At 48.8% G+C, this 20153-nt stretch overlaps 1 protein-coding gene across 1 annotated transcript; it reads right to left on the bottom strand.

The window, feature by feature from the left end:
- Nucleotides 1-18602: 18602 nt before the first annotated feature.
- Nucleotides 18603-19565, bottom strand: LOC128847926 (putative olfactory receptor 2B8). Its single transcript, XM_054047655.1, has one exon. The coding sequence runs from the start codon at nucleotides 19563-19565 to the stop codon at nucleotides 18603-18605; it is 963 nt and encodes a 320-aa protein (XP_053903630.1).
- Between the last annotated feature and the right edge of the window lie 588 nt (nucleotides 19566-20153).

The raw sequence follows: 20153 nt of genomic DNA, 5'->3' as shown, positions 1-20153 counted from the left end.
TATGTCTCCTCTTATTACACTCAGCTTTTCAATACCGGAAACTGGCGTGGAGATTAACTGTGCATCTCCCAACCATCTCCCCAAACTTCCTAGTTTAAAGCTCTTTTGATAAGATGAGCCAGCCTCCCTCCCAGAAGTCTATTTCCTTCCCTACTCAGGTGAAGCCCATCCCGCGAGAACAGGTGTCTGTCCCCGAAAGCCTCCCAGTGGCCATACATCCCAAAGCCCTCCTTATAGCACCACTCCCTTAGCCAACTATTTATCCTCACAATCCTATCAGCCCTTTGCTGCCCTTCCCTCGGAACAGGCAGAATCCCACTAAAGATAACCTGAGCCTCTATCTCCTTGAGAGTCTTCCCCAGCCTGGCATAATCTCCCTTGATTCTCTCTAACGAGAACCTAGCCGTGTCATTCGTTCCTACATGAAGGATTATCAAGGGGTTCCTACCTGCTCCTTTTAGGATCCTTTTCAACCGCAGATCCACATAGCGTATCTTTGCACCCGGTAGACAGCACACCCTTCTGTTCTCCGGGTCCGCCCTGGTCACAGGCCTGTCCAATCTCCTCAGTAAAGAGTCTCCAATTACATACACCTGCCGTCGCCTGGCAACAGTGCGATCTAGTAATCTAGTCTCCGATCCCTCTAGTCCTGACCTGTGTCTGCTCCTATCTTCCCTTGTGCTCCCCCTTATGCCTTCCTGTATCCTCTGTTGGCCCATAATTGGTGCTGTCTCCATCAACTCCTCCCCCCTCTCTCTCGGACTAGCAGCTCTTCTCTTCTTCCTCACCCTCCCAACAGACATACACAGGAGGGTCACATTCAAGAGTAGCCCCATTTGCTCTGAATGAACCATGCCCACTTGAGACTTTGTCATAGAAAATCTGGGCCAGTTGGGTGGCAGGTCAGATCCTTCTGCCAGGGAATGGCTTTGTCACAGAAAAGTGGTTCTGTGGCACTTAGTGACAAAGGAGGATCCATATGCCAGGGAATCAAAGTGTCTTAGAAAACTGGATCTGTGGCAGTTGGTGGGAGTAATAGGATACATATGCCAAGAAATGGATTTGTCATTGAAAATTGATGCTTAGATTGTAAGTTCTTTCCAACAGAGACCTTTTTGTTCTTTATTTGTGCAGGTCCTGGTTGTGACTGTGTCTCCTAACTATGACTCCAGTTTTATTCTTATCCGTAAGAATATTAAATCAGAGCAGTGGATGTGTGGCAATTGATGGCAGTCATAAGATACTGTAACAGGGCCCCCCCATGCCTCCCGAGAGCCCTCTCATGGCCAGGTTAGGTCTGTGGCGCCTAGCCTCTCTTTCTCCTCTTCAGACTCCTTAAGCAATCCACACAGTCTGTCTCATGGCTAACAGCAGCCCTACCTGGGGCTCATTCAATAACAGAAACAGTTCAAAACAATCCTCCAGATCCCAAAAGAAAGCCCATCACAGCAACACAAAAGTTTATATGCAGCTTTGGGGTCTTCTACCACTCCCAGGGCTCTTCTTCTGTCCCAGTCACCACTTCATAAAGCCACCACTTCCAGCCCTTCCAAGCTGGAGCTCAACTTCACAGCTTCCACCTCCTTTTCCCTTCTCCGCTGGCTCTTTATCAGTAAGAGGTGTCAGGCCTTGTCAAGGCTGTTAATGAGCCACAGATGAATGGAAGTAGTTCCCTCGTAAAGGGCTCATTCCACACTGACACATCTGGATGCCAAGAAACAGAGTTGAGAGACAAGGTAGATAAGATAATATCATTTATTGGACCAACTTATGTGGATGGAAGGGACAAACTTTCGAGCTTCACAGAACTCTGGAGAGTGTTCAAGTTAAATACAAGACAGGACAGAAGATTAAACATGTTGCAGGAGCCCATTTAAAATGAAGTGGGCAATAAACATGAAATGGTAAATTAACGTCTCTGCAGTTGTCAGACAATGGAAGGTTATTAGGCAGCAGGGTATGTTACAAATTGTTGTAATGGGCCTATAATGGTCCCTCACTCTTCCACTTGGAGGGAGGCCACTCAGGCTGGTCCTGCCTGGCCAGGACCAGAGTCTGCAGGACAGCCCCAAGCCCACAATAGGGCTGGGCGATCAATAGTTCTAATCAGGCTTTAGTCTGGTTTTGGGTGGCCCAAACTTAAACAGAGTCTATCAGGGCTGGCTTTGGCGGAGCTCAGGCAACCAGCAAACAAATGGTCTTAGGTGAGCTGGCCTGGGCTTGAGAAGGTTCAGGTGGCCAGCAAGCAAAGCAGTCTCTGGGCTGGCTTTAGCCTGGGCTGGGCTCTGGCAGCCAGCATATAGGGGAGCTGGTCAGACAGGCTCCTCTTCAGGGCTACAGCTTCTCTGAACAGTGTAGGGAGTAAGCCACCCAGGAGTGGGCTGATAGGGGGATGCACGCCCACCCTACTCCACCGTGTCCCAGCCCAGGGCCCTGGCAGGGGCAGGATTGGCTGCCCCTGTGTTGGTGGGGATCCAGCCACAACACGCCAACTGAGCCACCCCTAGCTCTGCAGCCAGCTGCTCCATGGCTGCCCCATGGCCACTTCTTGCCACCCCAGGGTTCAGTACCTCTAGCCTCCAGGCCTCTTCTGGCTCCTCGGGGTACACAGCGGCAGGCACTCTGGGCCAGTCCTCATCGGCATCTGAGGATCAGGAACAGTCAGGTGAATGTTCCTCTCGGGAACGCAGCCAAATAGGAAAAGGACGCTTTGCCTCCAGCAGCTCTCTCCCAACTGTGCTGCAGAGCTGGCCTTTTATACTTCTGGCCACACCCCAATAGTTCTGGGGAGGGGGACAGGGCGATCTAGGAGCCATCCTCCAATGGGAGTGTAATGGTGCCTCGCTCTCCTGCTCGGAGAGAGGCCACTCGGCCTCACTACAGGGCCATAAACCAGAGTGTCTGTTAAGTCCAGGGTTTTCAGTGTCCAGAATGTCACAGCCACAAGGACCCCCTCCCTCAGGGGGAGGCAGATCAGCCTTGTATGTTGCTAATGCTGGTGCAGGCATTGCCAAGCATGTCAGGAAGGGTCAAAGGTGTGAGTGTGGAGTGAAAAATTCTTTTTCAGGTTGCGAAAGGCCAAAGAGGGAGGGAGAGAGCAGAGAACGGGTTAACTTGACATTTCATCTAGCTCACTCCGAAGATAAGACTCCAGCCCAAGGCTGCAGCACACATCTGACTCTCGGCTGCCAGCCAAGAAAGATGGGGACCTATTCCACCCTGACCAGCCATGAGAAAGGAGGATTCAGCTGAACAGGACTGCAGGGGCTGCAAAAATGAATGAGACAGTGAAGGCCAGCGGGAGGGAGGGGGGAACAACCATTTTCAGTTCCCTGAGGCTGGTGTGTTTTGGGAAAGCTGAGAAAGCCACGGAAGGCCAGTTTGGATTGGTACAAAGAGCACCAGGAACAGAGGTCCCTGAATGAAATGCCCCCAAAAGAACCCAGGACTTTAAAACCCTCCTGAGAGCTGAAGCAAGTTGGAGATCAACAGCGGACCCTGGATGACCTGTGCACAGGACAAGAACTCCCGTCCACCTCTTCCCCCTCTTCTTCTTACATTACACTCAGACTTGGCCAGCCTCGGGTAGCATGGGTGTGAGTATGAAAGTGGGTTAGGGCTAGGGCACTAATGCTTTCTTTCTTCCGCTGAGAGACATGGGAGCATTCCCAGTGCTCACCGCTGTTACTTTATTTTTTAATTATTTTATTAATAAAGCTTTAAAATTTAGTCACTTGATGTGCTCCTCCATCTCCTCCCCTAAAGATACTGCAGCCTCAGCCTGATCACCTGACACCCCGGGCAAATTGGTAACATAAATCTGTCACAAGAAGACTACGTTTTCAGGCACATCTTTTGAAGGTGTTGTGCAGCTTTCTTTTGAAGCTTCCAACGTAAATTGGTCCAATAAAAGAGATTACCTCACCTACTTTGCTTTGCTCATATCCTGGGACCAACCTGCCTACAACAATACTTCAAACAAGTTGTCATGGAAAAGTGAAGCTGTGGCAATTGGTGGTAGTTCTAGGATATCTATGCCAGGGGATAGGCAATGAGACAACCTACCTATAACAGAAATTTCTTCCTCAGTGGAGACAGTTAGAGGCTGACCTTTACCCTGAATCATGGGAACATATATTCTTTAAACATTTGAATCCTCAATAGTGTATATGATGAGGTCATTTCAAGATGCAATGCCCTTCTCAGAAACGTCAAAGAAAAATGCTTTTAACTCAAATTGTAACCTTAACTCTGACCTTAAAATAATTTACAAATTAATTTACAAATTTTTGAATAACTCTTATTAGTAACTGTCATGCATCTTATTAGTAATTTTGGTAGCAGTCATAGAAACATTGTATGTCATTAAGTTAACTTCTAATTTACCAAGGAGCTCTAGACCAACCTCGGTGAGGAACCAACATCTAGAATAAATGCCTAATCTTTCCCTGATAATGTCATGGAGTATGATTAACACAGGTTAATTTTGGGTCATGTTAAAAAGTATTTCCATTTATCTGTGTTACCTTTGTTGCCTTTCAGCTTATTTGAGTTGTCAATTAATTATCAAACATTAACAACTAACCATTAATAATTGCTATGATGACACCTAGGGCACTCATTTAACACTGCATTCCCTCAATTTCAGAGATTTCATCAGCCATCCCTACCAATCTATAGACCCAGAATCTATAAACCCAATAACTTTGTAACCATTCAATTTTGCATCTGGTTCTAGGTGCGAGACACTAGATTAGCCCAAGGAAAGTCCACTGGCGTCCATTTCATGTGGTTTCTGCAAATGGTTTGTTCCCCAGTTCTGCTCAGGAAAACATTATAAGCACTGGCAATTCTTAAGTGGTAATTTTTTGCAGGAGGATGTATGTCAGGATCCCCACGACCGAACCCTAAATTTGCACTTCTAACTGCACTCTGCCCCTGATGTGGCATAGAAAATTACAGGGTAAGCTACCTATTTGTGTCCATTGTAGATCACTTTGAAAAACTCGATGATAGGTCAATAGATTTCTGTTTATCTGTCTACAGTCTATGGCTGAAAGGAATTAATTACATGGAAAGATTGAAAGAATTTAATTTGTGTAGGTTGTCTAAATGATTCTCTCAATTAGTATTACTATTAATTAATAAATAATATAATATATTGTGCATTAAGAAAGATGTGGACAAACTGGAGAGAGTACAGAGGACAGCAACAAAAACGATCAAAGGTTTAGAAAACATGACCTATGAGGAAAGATTGAAAAAACTGCATGTTTAGTCTAGAGGACAAAAGGCTGAAGGGGGACCTGGAAACAGTGTTAAAATATGTGAAAAGTTGTTATAAAGAGGATGGTGATCAATGGTTCTCTATCTCCACCCAGGGTGGGACAAGAAGTAATGGCCTTAGCCTGTACTAACAGAGATTCAGGTTAGTTATTAAGAAAATTTTCTAAGGGCAAGTCTACACTTAAAAGGCTGTATTGGCTCAGCTGTTCTAAGTCTATTGGAGAGAGCTTTGCAAACCAATAAGACACTTGTCAATACTATCATGACAAAATGTGTGTAGCAACATTCTATGTAAAGTAATAACCATAAGCTGAAATTAGGTCTGAAATGCATTTACTTGCAGTTTCTTGAACACAAAGGAGTCTAGCCAGGTGTCGTCAAAGTTGATGGCAATCACCTATCAAGTGGCCAGACTTAGGCAAGGAACGGGGGCAGGAACAACCCCATCTGCATTTAAACAAACAACAGCCTGGAACATCTTTCACCATGAGACTCCTTGTCTCCATCTTCACAGCAGGAATGTACTTTATCTAGGCATAACCCTCAATAAAATTCATTTCAAAGGGGGACTGGACAATAAAAGTGTGGGTCAGAAACACCCCAAGGTATGTGACAAGATGGTGAATATAGTATGGTGGGTCCTGCGCTTTTCTTGGTGGGGGGGCTAAAATACCACCCCTAACCCCTGCTCTTGGGGCACCAAGGGCCTCACTAATGGCCCAGGAAGGTGGTAAAGGAGGGAAGCAGGGGAGGGGTCTGGGTTTGCTCCTCACTCTGAGTCCCAGCCCCTCTCAACCCCTGCAGGTTCTTACCCTCTTCTCCCTTGGGTGGGGTACCTTCAGTCCTGCTGGGGCAGGGTCTCCCTTACTCCAGTTTTCTGTTCCTCCAAGCCTAACAGCACATCTCCAAGTTCCAGTCCTCTCTCCTTCCCCCTTACTACCTGAAGCAGGGGGTTTCATTAGGTTTCTAACAGGGCCTTAATTGATTACAGGTGCTCCAATTAACCTGTAGCAACCCTCCCTAATCTGCAGGGAACCACGCCTTAATTAACCTAGGATTTATATACTTCCCTTCTACCACTTCCCACTGCTCCTTGGCTCTCCTATATCACAAGACAGTCTTTGCGAGCCAATCCTGGCCTGAGAATTGGCTCAGCAATGTTACTGGGAGCATGTGATAAGGGATTTCACCTTGAACGAAATCTACTTTGATAAGGTTTAGTACTAGGAAGTGATTTATTTTTATTTCTCTTGTAACCATTTCTGACTTTAATGCCTTATACTTGTACTCACTTAAAATCTCTCTCTTTGTAGTGAAATAAATATGTTTTTTCCATAATCCAAACTGATCCACTGATGCATTTAAACTGAATTGTATGAGTAACTCCATTTAAAGTAACAAACTGTGGGATAGTGCTCCCCTCACAGGGCAACAGACCTAAAATATCTGAACTGCCCAGGAGAGGGCTGGGCAGTGCAGAACAAACATCTTGGGGGGGTGGGGAGGGGGAATTCTCGACTAGGAATGTGTTGGGGTCACCCTATTAACCAGGAGCTCAGATCTTGCCTATGGTTAACTGGATGTACTCTAGGTTCCACACCTCAGAGTCCCCACCCAGCAGACTCGTGCCCCCAAAGCTCATCTATCAATGGAGAGAAAACTAAGGACAGAATTAACTATAAAGCAAACTGGTTTATTAAACAGTGACTCAAACAGGAAACAGTAACTTATAGGACCCCCGGCAAAACAATACACAAATAGGGGGAGGGATAGCTCAGTGGCTTGAGCATTGGCCTGCTAAACCCAGGGTTGTGAGGTCAATCCTTGAGGGGGGCATTTAGGGATCTGGGGCAAAAAAAAATAGTTGGGGATGGGCCCTTCTTTGAGCAGGGGGTTGGACTAGATGACCTCCTGAGGTCCCTTCTAACCCTGATATTCTGATTCATACAAAAACAACAAGGAGTCTGGTGGCACCTTAAAGACTAACTGATTTATTTGGGCATAAGCTTTCGTGGATGCATCCAAAGAAGTGAGGTTTTTACCCACGAAAGCTTATGCCCAAATAAATCTGTTAGCCTTTAAGGTGCCACCAGACTCCTTGTTGTTTTTGTAGATACAGACTAACACGGCTACCCCCTGATACTTGATTCATACAGGTTGGCACAACATATTAACATAAAGTCAAGGTCCCAAACACATGAGAGCAAAGGTGAATTTACTACAGGTAAGGTACAGTGGTACACAGCATACTACAGCAGGTTCAGAGGAATGGACCCACATCAGAGGGCATGGATAGAATACACCAGGACAGCAAGGTGAGGACACAGGATTTCAGGTAAGATAAGAATCAATTAGCAACTGATAGCGGGAGCTATGGAGTTTGGATCTTCTTCTGTGGTCTTCCATAGATCCCTCAAACCCTTGGCTAGGACATGTACTGAGATAGCACAAGGAAAGACAGCCTCTCTTCTCGGGTGCGGCAGTCTTTTATACTCTCCAGTTACTAGGCAGAACACAGGCCATGTGACCATTGTTTTTTCCCCGCCTTAGCGAGAAAAAGGTGCCAATTGTTTCAAGAAGAAAGTCATCAAAATGGTGGACAAACAATAACTCCTTACAAACAAAATGGCAAAGTGCCTAAACAAAATGGAACTTACAGTGAAACAAGCTGCTGGTGTAAGAGTTGCTGGACCAGGGCTATGCATCCGAAGAAGTGGGTTGTAGCCCACGAAAGCTTATGCTCTAATAAATTTGTTAGTCTCTAAGGTGCCACAAGTATTCCTGTTCTTTTTGTCGACCAGGGCTGTGGCTACACACAGACACTCAGGGCATGGCTACACTTGCAAATGTAGAGCGCTTTGAGTTAAACCAGCCTTCATATAGTGCAGTAGGGAAAGCGCTGCAGTCTGTCCACACTGACAGCTGCAAGTGCACTGGCGTGGCCGCATTTGCGGCACTTGCAGTGGCATTGGGAGTGGTGCATTATGGGCAGCTATCCCACAGAGCATATCTTCCCATTCTGGTACTGTGGCTTGTGGGAAGGGGACGGGGGGTGCAGGGCATTCTGGGTCCTGTCCAATGCCCCGTGATGCATTGCTTCACATCCCAGAAATCCCTCTGCTTCAGTCCACATTTGGCGCCATCTTTCGATGTTTTTTTTGTGTGGCGCACTCTGTCTTCCCTTTTCAGTCTGCGGGAATGGAGCCCGAACTGCTGAGGAATATGCTGACGAGTTTCACCAGCATGTCACATCTGGCAGTTGAGTTACTCTTTAACATCCAAACTGACAGTGAGGACTCTGAGGATGATATCAACTCGAATAATGCATAAGACACGAGATTGCTTGTGGCATTCACGGACAGGCTCGGCACTGTGGAACACCACTTTGGGGCTTGGGAAACAAGCACTGAGAGGTGGAATCACATCGTCCTGCGAGTCTGGGATGATAAGCAGTGGCTGCAGAACTTTTGGATGAGAAAAGCCACTTTCATGGGACTGTGTGAGGATCTCGCCCCTACCCTGCAGCGCAAGGACACGAGATTGAGAGCTGCCCTGACAATGGAGAAGCAGGTGGCAATTGCAATCTGGAAGCTGGCAACTCCAGACAGCTACCGATCAGTTGCTAACCAGTTTGGAGTAGGAAAGTCGACCGTTGGAATCGTGTTGATGCAAGTTTGCAGGGCCATTAATTGCATCCTGCTCAGAGGAACCGTGACTCTGGGTAAAGTGCATGACATTGTGGCTGGCTTTGCACAAATGGGTTTCCCTAACTGTGGAGGGGCGATAGGTGGGATGCATATTCCAATTCTGGCACCAGCCCACCTAGCCTCCAAGTACGGTAATCAGAAGGGGTATTTCTCTATCATTCTCCAGGTGCTTATGGATCATCATGGGCGTTTCATTGACATTAATGCAGGCTGGCCCGGAAAGGTGCATGACGCATGCATCTTTCAGAACACTGGCCTGTTCAGGAAACTGCAAGCCAGGACTTTTTTCCCAGACCAGAAGATCACCAGGGGAAGTCAAAATGCCCATTGTGATCCTTGGAGACCTCATTTACCCTTTAATGCCGTGGCTCATGAACCTCTACACAGGAAGCCTTGACAGCAGCAAGGAATGGTTCAACATCAGGCTGAGCCGGTGCAGAATGACTATGGGATGTGCTTATGGCCTTTTAAAGGCCCGCTGGCAGTCTCTGTATGGGAAGCTGGACCTGGCCGATGACAGCATCCCCCTGGATATATCCGTGTGCTGTACCCTCCATAACATTTGTGAAGGGAAGGGTGAAAGATTCACTCAGGCATGGAACTCGGAGGTTCAACACCTGGAGGCTGAATTTGAACAGCCAGAGAGCAGGGCTATTAACAGCCAGAGAGCAGGGGCCTAGCGTGGGGCTACAAGGATTAGGGATGCCTTGAAGGAGCAATTTGAGGCTGAAAGCCACCAGTAATGTTTGGTGCCCTGCACGGGAGTGAAGTGCAATGGTTCCAATGTTAGTAGGAATCTCTGTTTGCTATGCTGACTTGCAGTGCCTGTTGCTTTCCTAGGCTAAGGTATCTTTTACTTTATGCAATAAGGAAGAATGTTTTCAAAGCCAAAAAATCCATTTATTGAAAAGAAAATTCATTTATTGAAAACAAACACAACTGCTTGGGAAACAGAAAGGGCAAGGGTGTGGGGTGGGGATCGGTACAATCACAGATTTGCATATGTTCTGTTATCATACTCAGCCTTCCTGTCTGGAGTGCTGTGCAATGAGTGCTGCACTTCAGGATGGCTATATTGCATGGTGATGGGGATTGAGTGCAGTGGGTAAAAGGGTCGTAGTTTTCAAGGCTGGGTGGTGAAGCTACAGGTGTTGGAGGCAGCTGGTGGTGATAAGAACCCAGATGTTGGGGAAAGTGGGTTGGAGGTGACATGGGGGCACAAGGGAAAGAGTTTTGGGACAAGGGCTGCAGGGAGGGGGCAGGCGCGGTAGTACTCCGCCTGCATAGCTACAAGCGCCTGGATAGAGTCTGCTTGGCACTCCATGATGCTTATCAGCCGCTCCATACTTTGCTGCCGGAGCACCGCGCTTTTGTGCTGGCGCTCCTCATTCTGCTGGTGGATCCCCTTTTACTCTCCCGCTACTCCTGCGCTTTTAGATTCTCATTAAGTGACTGCTGTATTACTTCATGCAGCATGTCTTCTTTGCTTCTACATGGACTTTTCCTGATTCTTTGCAGCCTCTCAGCCGGTGATAAGACGGATGGCTGAGAGCTTAAGGTTGCATCTGTAAAAGCAAAATGCAACACTTAACAGAGGCAGCAGTGTTCACAGCAGACAGAGCAATGATTCCCCCGTACTTAAGGAGGGCAAGCACAGTCTACACAATAGCATAATTTGCCCATCCCAAAGCGAGTGCACATAACCCATGAGAGTCCCAAAATGGTGAGTAAGCACAAGGGCAAGGGGGACTGATTGTTTCAGGGCTGTACTGTCCTCCGGGTTTCTGTGCCTTGAGGAGAGCCAACGGCTCCAGGGGGCCCCTATACTGAACACTGTCCCCACATTTTCAACAGGAGTTCATCCTGGAAGATATCTCGCTGCTGAGGGTGACCTGGGAAGCAAGGGAGGGTCTTCTACTGCAATGCGGCTTCTGCCCTGCCCATATGCAGCTTGCCTGTTTGCAGCAATGGTCCCCCAACCCCTCACAGCACAGTGGCGCGGACATTATTAGCCTGACTGGGACAAGGACCACAGTGGCTCTCCCAAGAAATCTGCGCAAGCGCATTGCCCAAGTTCTGGATGAGACCTTTGAAGAGATCACTGAGGCCAATTACCGTGATGTGAGAGAGCACATCAGTGCCTTATTCCGCAACTAGGCATGCATGCAGCCCTAACCCTCCTCGCCCCAAGAGCCCGCACCGAATAACTTCCTTCCCAAAATAAAAGCCTCTTACGGGAACCTCCTCTGGTGTTTGACCTTCCCCAAGCACCGGCTGCTGCGATTGGCTACCTTCCTCCTGGCTTGAAAACAGCACCTGGCTGCATGCATCTAGGGATTCCGGGGTGTCATTCTCCTCCTCAGCACCCTCACTCCCACTTTCCTCCTCCTGCTTTGTGAACTGGGCTCTGAAGTGTCCATGGTGGTATTTGGAGCAGAGGTGGGGTCACCACCCCCAAGTATCACATCCAACTCTTTGTAGAAACGACAGGTTGTGGGGGCAGCACCGGAGCAGCAGTTTGCCTCACAGGCTTTGTGGTAGAGATTCTGAAGCTCCTTCACTTTAGCGCTGCAGTGCATCCTGGTCATGGCCCCTTTCTCTTATGTCCCTTGATATCTGGCCAAAGGTATCGTAATTCCTACAGCTGGGACTGGACCACTTCCTCCACCCAAACACTGATGAGGTCCAGCACCTCGCCATTGCTCCATACTGGGGATCGCCTGGCACATGGAGGCATGGTCACCTCGAAAGATATTCATAGAATACCAGGGTTGGAGGGGACCTCAGGAAGTCATCTAGTCTAACCTCCTGCTCAGAGCAGGACCAATCCCCAGACAGATTTTTGCCCTAGATCCCTAAATGGCCCCCTCAAGGATTGAGCTCATAACCCTGGGTTTAGCAGGCCAATGCTCAAACCCCTGAGCTATCCCTCCCGCCTGTGCTAAGAGCACTCCATGCCTTGCTGAGCAAACAGGAAGGGGATTTTCAAAATTCCCAGAGAATTTAAAGGGCTGATCTGGTGGTTGGTCACCTGAGGGCAGGGCAGTAGAGTTCAAACTGATGACCAGAGTGGCTAGAACAGGCATTGTGGGACACTTCTGGAAGCCAATCAGAGTGCATTAACAGACCAGGGCGTCCACATTGGCGCTGCGGTGCTCCAGCAGGGGTGCATCAAATGTTATTCCTCGCACTGAGGTGGATTACCATGAACGCTCTAGCCATGGAGTCAGAGCGCTCTACGTGCCTTGCCAATGTGGATGCACCATGAGTTAGAGCGCACTGGGCTGCTTTAATGTGCTCTAACTTGTAAGTGTAGCCAAGCCCTCAGGGTGTGACCCGCATACTGGCAGGCTGCTTGTGAGTGACCCACTTTGGAAGCTACAACAGCAAAACATTGTGAGGCAGCCAAGGTTGCAGGGCCATGGAGCAGGGATTGTCCCTTCCCATCTGAGTCAAGCAGAGACAGTTCTCAGAACAAGTCAGTGCTGACAGCAGGATGCTGGGGTTACTGCACAGCAACATTATCTGGAAGTTACAACTCTGACCCCCAGGACACCTGGGTTCTCTTCCCACCTCTGGGAGGGAATTGGGTTAGAGCAGGGGGCTGGGAGCCAGGACTCCTGGCTTCTCTTCAGCTATCAATTTTTTTTAACAATACTTGGTGACTTAATATCAGGCCCAGAAGTGAACGGGTGGGGTCAATACATCCTCAGGCACCCAGAATTCCCTTTGCTAACAGATATGGGAACCTGGAGGACCATTTATAGGTGTCTCAAAGCCACCAGTTCCCCCAACAAGTAGGAGAGGAATGTTGGGGCGGGGGAGGAACCTGGGAAAACTGTGAATAGGCTGAAACTGAGAGAAGGGCCATTTGGGTTGTAGTTCAAGCAGGCCTGGACTGAAGAATTTTGGGGCTCTGAGCACCATGGAAATTGGGGTCTCCCCCACCTTCTGTAAACTAAACAGCAAGGGGCCCCCTCCCCATACATACTCCACCAAACACAGACCCCTGGATGACCCTCCTGCGCCACCTGATACAGACCTCACTCCACTCAGATACCCAGATGCCCCTTCCTCCCCTCCCCCCACATACTTCTCCTCACAGAAATACCCCCAAATTCCCCTCCTATCCCACATATATCCCAACAGCCCTCCACCAGATCCCGCTTACCCTGACAGCCACCACACATAGCCCAGTGTTGCGATGGTGCTAAATCAGTGTGGCCATACTGAATGAATGGTGTGAGCATAACTTGACCTGACTCAAACATGGGGCTGAAGGGCTGCAGAGGATCCTGGGATCAGGTTCCCTTTAAGCAGAAGTAAATATGATAAAGAACTGGCAAAGTCTGTGTGTACGATCGATATTGAACCTATTGGTCGGCAAATATGGGCCATGGAAAAGTAAATATCACATGTATAAAGTTCCAGCATGGAGCACAGGTCGACATGGTGTAGTGACCTTACAGCAATGACACCACGCAGAGAGCCAGAGTGAATGATTGATGAGTGAGTAAGCGTGGGGAGATCTTCATTCCGTACCACACCCCCAGCCCCTTCTAAAATACTAATTAGGTAAAAATTAGTAACCATACGCCCACTGGGCATGCTTTTAGACATATGACTCCTCTGAGGAAAGTGAGTATAAGAATCAAGCAAAGTAAATTACTGTGGTTGGGATTCCTTAATTGACTCTTGAAGAAGCAATGCTGCCAGACAGAGTAGCCAAAACTCTGCTCCATGAGCTTGAGTAGGACTGTGAACCAGAGGTGTCTCAAGGCGACCAAGGCCTTGCCTCAAGGGAATCCGAGACAGACCAAAGGTCTGAGAAGAACAGACCAGGAGAGAAGAAGCCATCTATAAAATTGGCAACCACCTTCCCTGTTTGCTAGGCAGGAACTGTGTGAGGCTAATACAGGGCCTGTTTGTGTGTGTTTGTGAGAGAGAGACTCATTAAGAGGAATGTATAGCTCTTAATGTCTATTAAGGAGTTAGGTGCTTAATATAACCCTTTACCACTTGTGTAATTCCGTCTCAATAAACTGCTGTGTACTGAAGATAATTACTGTGGACCTTTTTCACTGGTATGACAGTTATCTGCTCCACCGGAAGCCATTAAAGATCCATTTCAGGGGTCATAGCGCCCCCTGTTGTCAACACCCAGATGCATGCCCTGACATGCATCCCATTCACTGCATCCCCAAACATCTCAGCCCCCTCCCTGGGCACAGTCTCTACAATCCCAGCCCCCCATCCCACCCCACCCCCCAAAACCCCCATTCCTCCCCAACTCATCCCACTTCCCAACATTCCCCATTCCCTCCATAGCCTCCACACTCACCCCATTATCACCAGTATCCCAAATTCCCCTCCATAACTCCCCTCACAGCCCCCAGCATTCCCCACTCACCTCCTGCCCCTCCCCAACACTCCCAACTCACCCCCAAACTCACCTCAGCTCCTCACTCAATGCCACTGGGCACCTCCTGGCCACTCACTGGCATATCCCCTGGCTCAGCAGCTTTTTCCCATCCTGAGAGAAGGGAGGTTCTCCCCAACTTGGCCACCTACTCCGCTTCCTCCCATCACCTCGCCCTCACTCACACGATCCCGCGCCAAACCCTCCATTGTGACAGGGGTGATGAAGGGTGGGAGGGATGGGCTAAATTTGAGTGAGTGATGTTTTAACCTGGTACATAGAGTTGCAGGTGGCCCTGGGCAAGTGTACCAAGTGCACATTGGATAGTCCAGGCCTGAGTCCGATAAGTGTGCCCTTCTGCAAGGCAGTGTGGTCTAGAGGTTAGACTGCTGGACTGGGCATGAGGGCCCCATGGTTCTCTTCCCACTTCCACTCCTGACTTTGGGCAAGTCTCATCTGCCCCCCCAAGCCTCAGTTTCCCCATCCATACAATGGAGAGCAGAATATTTGCATATTCCTTCATCAGGTACTCTCGGACAGCAAATGGAGAACAAATCTGATCTGCTATTATCAGGAGGGGTTTGTGAGCCTATGAATTTGTGTGGAGGCTGGAGGGAGCTGACCTACAGGGCGAGAAGGCCAATGGCCTCATTCATTGCAGAGTAAATAAACTAGCTGGCCAGTGATCTGGGGCAGGGGTGTATGGGGTTCTGGACTAGCTGGCCACTGATCTGGGGCAGAGGGATATGGAGTTTTGGACTAGCTGGCCAGTGATCTGTCTGGCACAGGCAGATAGGAGGACTTTTGCCCCAGTGGATAATTTCTGTGATCTCAGTCAAGCCTCTCTCCTTCCTGTCCCGGCCCTTAGCTGGTTAGCCCTGGACTCTCCACTGTGTCACCTCAATCAGTTCCATGGCAGCTCCGTGCAGAGAGATCCAGCCCCTGCCTGCAACAGGGGAAGGTCTGGGAGCACCCCCTGAGAACTTAGGCCCCCGGTGTGGGGTGCTGTTGCTCCAGGGCTCTTCATTAGGTGTCGGGAGGCAGCATGCCAGGCATTGTTAGCACGTCGGCTCCCACTCACAGCTGGAGGCTGCATCAAGAGGGGACTCTGGGTCTTATTAAAAATGCTTGCTATTTGTGACAAAATGGTGACGAGCCCACAGTGGGGCCAGACAGGCCATTAACATTTTTTTCAATGCCAGGTTGAGAAGTGAATCTAAGTGTGTCAAGAGGGATCCAACCTTGGGGAACGTTACATGTGCTGGGGAGAAGCGCAGCACAAAGACAACTAACAGGAACATACCAGTCCCCAGACTGGATCCCACGTGGGTCCTTCCAGTCCCCATCGTCAACGGTGGCTAGTCCCAGCTTCAGATGAAGTGTCACCACACGCTTCGTGGACAGCTGAGAAATTTCTCACTAACCCCTATCAGTCCATGATTGACTTACACCTCAGGAAATGACACCTCTACAAAAACATGCCCACACTGTCCAGTGTAACTGATCCTTCCCTCCCTCACTTCCAGTGTAAACCAGGGATGAAACCATCAGGCAATGGTGCTGAATCTCCTCCTGCCAAGACGTTTTCAAAACCACGAGCTCAGCAATGATCTAGGAATGCGATATGGGGCCTCTTTTTCTCTAGGGGGTTCCGGTTCCGATCCAACCCCAGATTGAGGGGATTGGCTCAGACATGTGTCTATATCCTAGCATTCTGTTCCATTTAGGTGTCTGTGCTGAGCAAATAACTGGGCACTTTCCAGACTTAAAAATAAACTGAATACCTATCGGTCTAAATCCTGATGCTATCTATCTATGTATCTATGTATCTATCTATCCCCATACACCCCCTCTATCTATCTATGTACCTACCTGTTGTTTGCAGTTTTGTCGTAGCCATGTTGGTCTCAGGATGTTAGAGAGAGAAGGTGGTGAGGTAATATCTTTTATTGGACTAACTTCTCTGTGTAGCTCGACAGAAGTTGGTCCAATAAAAGATATTATCTCACTAACCTTGTCTCAGTAAAATATATCTACCTATCCAGCCTCCTAACCTGCTGGTCTAGCTATCTAAAACTTCAGTCAGAACGGAGAGCCCAGAGAATGAAGTGAAGCTGGAGGCATATTTATTAACTCAGGCACTCAGCCTTCAGGTTGCAGAGGTGAGGTCGGCCACTACAGGCAAAGTCAGTGAATGACAATTCTACCCAGAGGTATCAGAGCATAAAGGGAAGATTGAACCAAAAGCGCAACTTCCTTGGCTGTGCTTCCGTAACAAACTGTTGTAGTTAGTGAGGGTCAGGCAACTAGAGAGGCATATGGACCAAGATTTACAAAAGTGACTGGTGATTTTAGGTATCTGATTTGATGCAGTGTTGCCAACGAAAGTCTCACAGTGCTACTTCTTCTCCTGAAAGCTGCAGCGCCTGGAAGAATGTGCTTACAATTAAAAAGAAACATTTCTAGCCCTCATGGAGATGGAGAAAACCCCCAGAACATGACACAAGTATGATCTAAATCTCAGAAACTGGAAGGCAAAGAAAAAGAACCCAACAGTTATAATGGAATTAAATCTCACAATTTTAAAGACAATCTCACGATTTTTGGAGCATGATACATGATTTTTAAATGCTTGTTTTTCAGGGAGCCCTGAGCACTTGCCTTCTGAAAATCAGGTGCCTTTAAGGTGGGGATTTTCAGGATCCCAGTGCCTTTTGATACTTTGGCGTCCTAGGGGAGAGTTTATCTTTCATCATCTCAGTCATCATTTTCAGCATCACCCCCTGTTAGCTGGCCAGTTTCTGGACAGCTTCTTTCAAACTTTCCAGCGTTAACTGTGTTTGGGGAAGAATCTTTTTCCTTTACTAGGCCTCCACTTTGTGTATGGGGGTTGGGCTTGGCCATCTCTTCCACTGGAACTTGCTCTAATTCAGATCATGTAATGGCAGCTTACACAAGTTCATGGAAATTCTTACTGGGCTCTTCTTTAAACCTCTTCTTCATTTCACAGTGGAGGGAATCATCCCGGAGCCCCAGCACTAACTATACTTTCAGGACCATATCCATGTCCAGAACTTGTTGTAGGTCCCAGTGTTTCACCTGGCTCATTCTCTCCTAGAGCTCATATGAGTAGGCCCAAATGGTCCCATCTGGATTCTGTGTCAGCTCATAGAATTCTTTGAGTCTGGTTCCAATGGTTACTTTGTCTCATACACTTCTAAGAGAATCTGAAATGTCTTCTCTACGTCTGGCTTATCAGCTGTTGCCATGAACTTCACTGTGGATCTGGCCTGGCCTTTGAGATTTTGGCCTTCCACAAAATCCACATGATCTTCTTCAGGTACTCTCAACACCCATAGAGCTGCCTTCACTGACTCAATCCAGTCTTCAATTGTGATCAGGGCCGGCTCCAGGCACCAGCCCAGCAAGCAGCTGCCTGGGGCAGCCAATGGAGAGGGGCAGCACGTCCAGCTCTTCGGCGGCAATTCGGCGGCGGGTCCCTCACTCCCTCTCAGAGCAAAGGACCAGCCACCGAATTGCTGCCGAAGACTGAAGTGGCGGCGGTAGAGTTGATCGCGATCGCGGCTTTTTTTTTTTTTCCCCTGCTTGGGGTGGCAAAAACCCTGGAACCAGCCCTGATTGTGATGTCCAACAGTTTTTTTCAGAAGGCATTGAACTTATATATCTTCCTGTCTCATGGAACATGGCCTAGATCTCAGGTAGGACAGGGACTGATTCTCAGTGTATGTGCAGCGCCAGGCAAAATGGGGCCCTGATCTCAGCTGGGGCAGGGACTGCCTCTCACTGTGTGTCTGTGCAGCACTTGGTACAACCCTAATCTCAGTCGGATCCTCTTTGCTACTGCAATAGACAGCAATAAGAATAATCTCATCAGGCAGGAGAGGAGGGATTGTTCCTAGAGGTGCAGCTAGGATGGTGCTTGTTTGTATTGCAAAGCAGAGGGCAAGGGGGCCATGTGGGGTGACAGAGGGGTTGTGTGGGGTGAGAGGCCAGACAGGTTGGGTGTGGGGGTAGGGCAGGTTTGTTCTGTGGGGTGGGAGAGGACAGAGGGTTTGTGTGGATGGAGAGGACTGGTGCTGTAGGGAAGGTTGAAGGCTCCACATGGACACAGAAGAGGTTACAGTAGTCATGAGAGGTACAGATGGTTCTGTGCCAATTGCTTACCCAGCTCAGGTCCCCTGGGTGGTCGGGATCCTCCCCAGCACCCTACACAGGGCCCCATGCACCTCTTTGTTCCTCAGCGTGTAGATGAAGGGGTTGAGCATGGGGGTCACCATGGTGTAGAAGAGGGAGACCATCTTGCCTCGGTCCTGGGAGTAGCTGGATGGAGGCTGTAGATACATGGAAATGGCCGTGCCATAGAAGAGTGACACCACAGCTAAATGGGAGGTACAAGTGTTGAAGGCCTTGAGCCTGCCCTTCACCGAGTGAATCCTCATCACGGCAGTGCCGATGTAGCCGTAGGAGACCAGGATGAGGCCTAGTGGCACCAGCAGAAAGAAAAATGCACTGGCAAGGAGCTCAGCCTCGTTGGCAGAGGTGTCAACACAGGCCAGCTTGAGCAGGGCTGGCAGCTCACAGAGGAAGTGCTCGATTTGGTTCTGCCCACACCGGGGCAGCTGCAGAGTCAGGATGGTCTGCAGCATGGAGTTGCTGAAGCCACACAACCAGGCGGTGGCCACCAGCTGCAGGCAGAGGCGGCGTCTCATGATGGCTGTGTAGCGCAGCGGTTGGCAGACGGCGGCATAGCGGTCGTAGGCCATGACAGCCAGCAGGAGGCACTCAGTGCAACCCAGAGAGAGGGAGATGTAGAGCTGGGCCACGCAGCCAGCCAAGGAAATGGATTTGCGGGCACTGCGGAAGTTCACCAGCATCTGGGGACCAACGCTGGTGGTGTAGCAGAGGTCCAGGAAAGAGAGGTTGCTGAGGAAGAAATACATGGGCGTGTGGAGATGGGGGTCTAGCCATGAGACCATGATGATGGTGGTGTTTCCAAGCAAGGTCATGCTGTAGGAGATTAAGATGAGCACAAAGAGCAGCAGCTCCAACTGTGGCCGGTCAGACACCCCTAGCAGGATGAATTCCCCCAAGGAGCTTTGGTTTCCATCTTCCCATGCCCCTCTGCCATACATCACCTGTAGTGGCCAGAAAGAATAAGGGTGAAAAATATCCCGCAGCAAGGAGACTTGTGATAATAGGTGCTAGTGCTGGGATTGGCAGTGGGTATTTTTGGAATGGTAGCCTTGAATCCTAGAAGACAGGTAAGTGATAAGTGAATGGATTAGGGAAAGGCTTGAATCTATAATATCCTGGGACTGACCCACCTGCAGCACTGCATACATTTATGCAAAGGTCAGGGAAATCTCTCATCTGTCTGTCTGCAGTGTTGTTGTAGTCGGGTTGGTCCCAGGATATTGGAGAGATGAAGCGGATGAGGTAATATCTTTTTTTTGGACCTGTTACCAACGGTTTTCAGAACCCACAGCAGGGGCAACTTAACTGTTTCACTCAATGGGAATACAGCATTTCTGCCTGATGAAAGATTAATACAAGTAAGCAGGCACTATCTAAACCTGCAGTTTATTAGATTTAAGCACATACAGACATAAGCAATAGGTTTAGAGCATCCCAGGTATTTACCTAAAATCTGGAATGGTATTGAGTAATTAGCAGTGGGTTCTCAGTGGCCAGTTGCTTATCCACTGGGGAGAAAAGGTGTC

The sequence above is a fragment of the Malaclemys terrapin genome, chromosome 13 (assembly GCF_027887155.1).
Source record: "Malaclemys terrapin pileata isolate rMalTer1 chromosome 13, rMalTer1.hap1, whole genome shotgun sequence".
Lineage (NCBI taxonomy): Eukaryota > Metazoa > Chordata > Testudines > Emydidae > Malaclemys > Malaclemys terrapin.
This window is presented reverse-complemented; position numbering and strand designations above follow the sequence as displayed.

Excerpts from the sequence above, each read along its gene's own strand:
- LOC128847926 (XM_054047655.1), bottom strand. The coding sequence starts at position 19,565 with ATGTATGGCAGAGGGGCATGGGAAGATGGAAACCAAAGCTCCTTGGGG.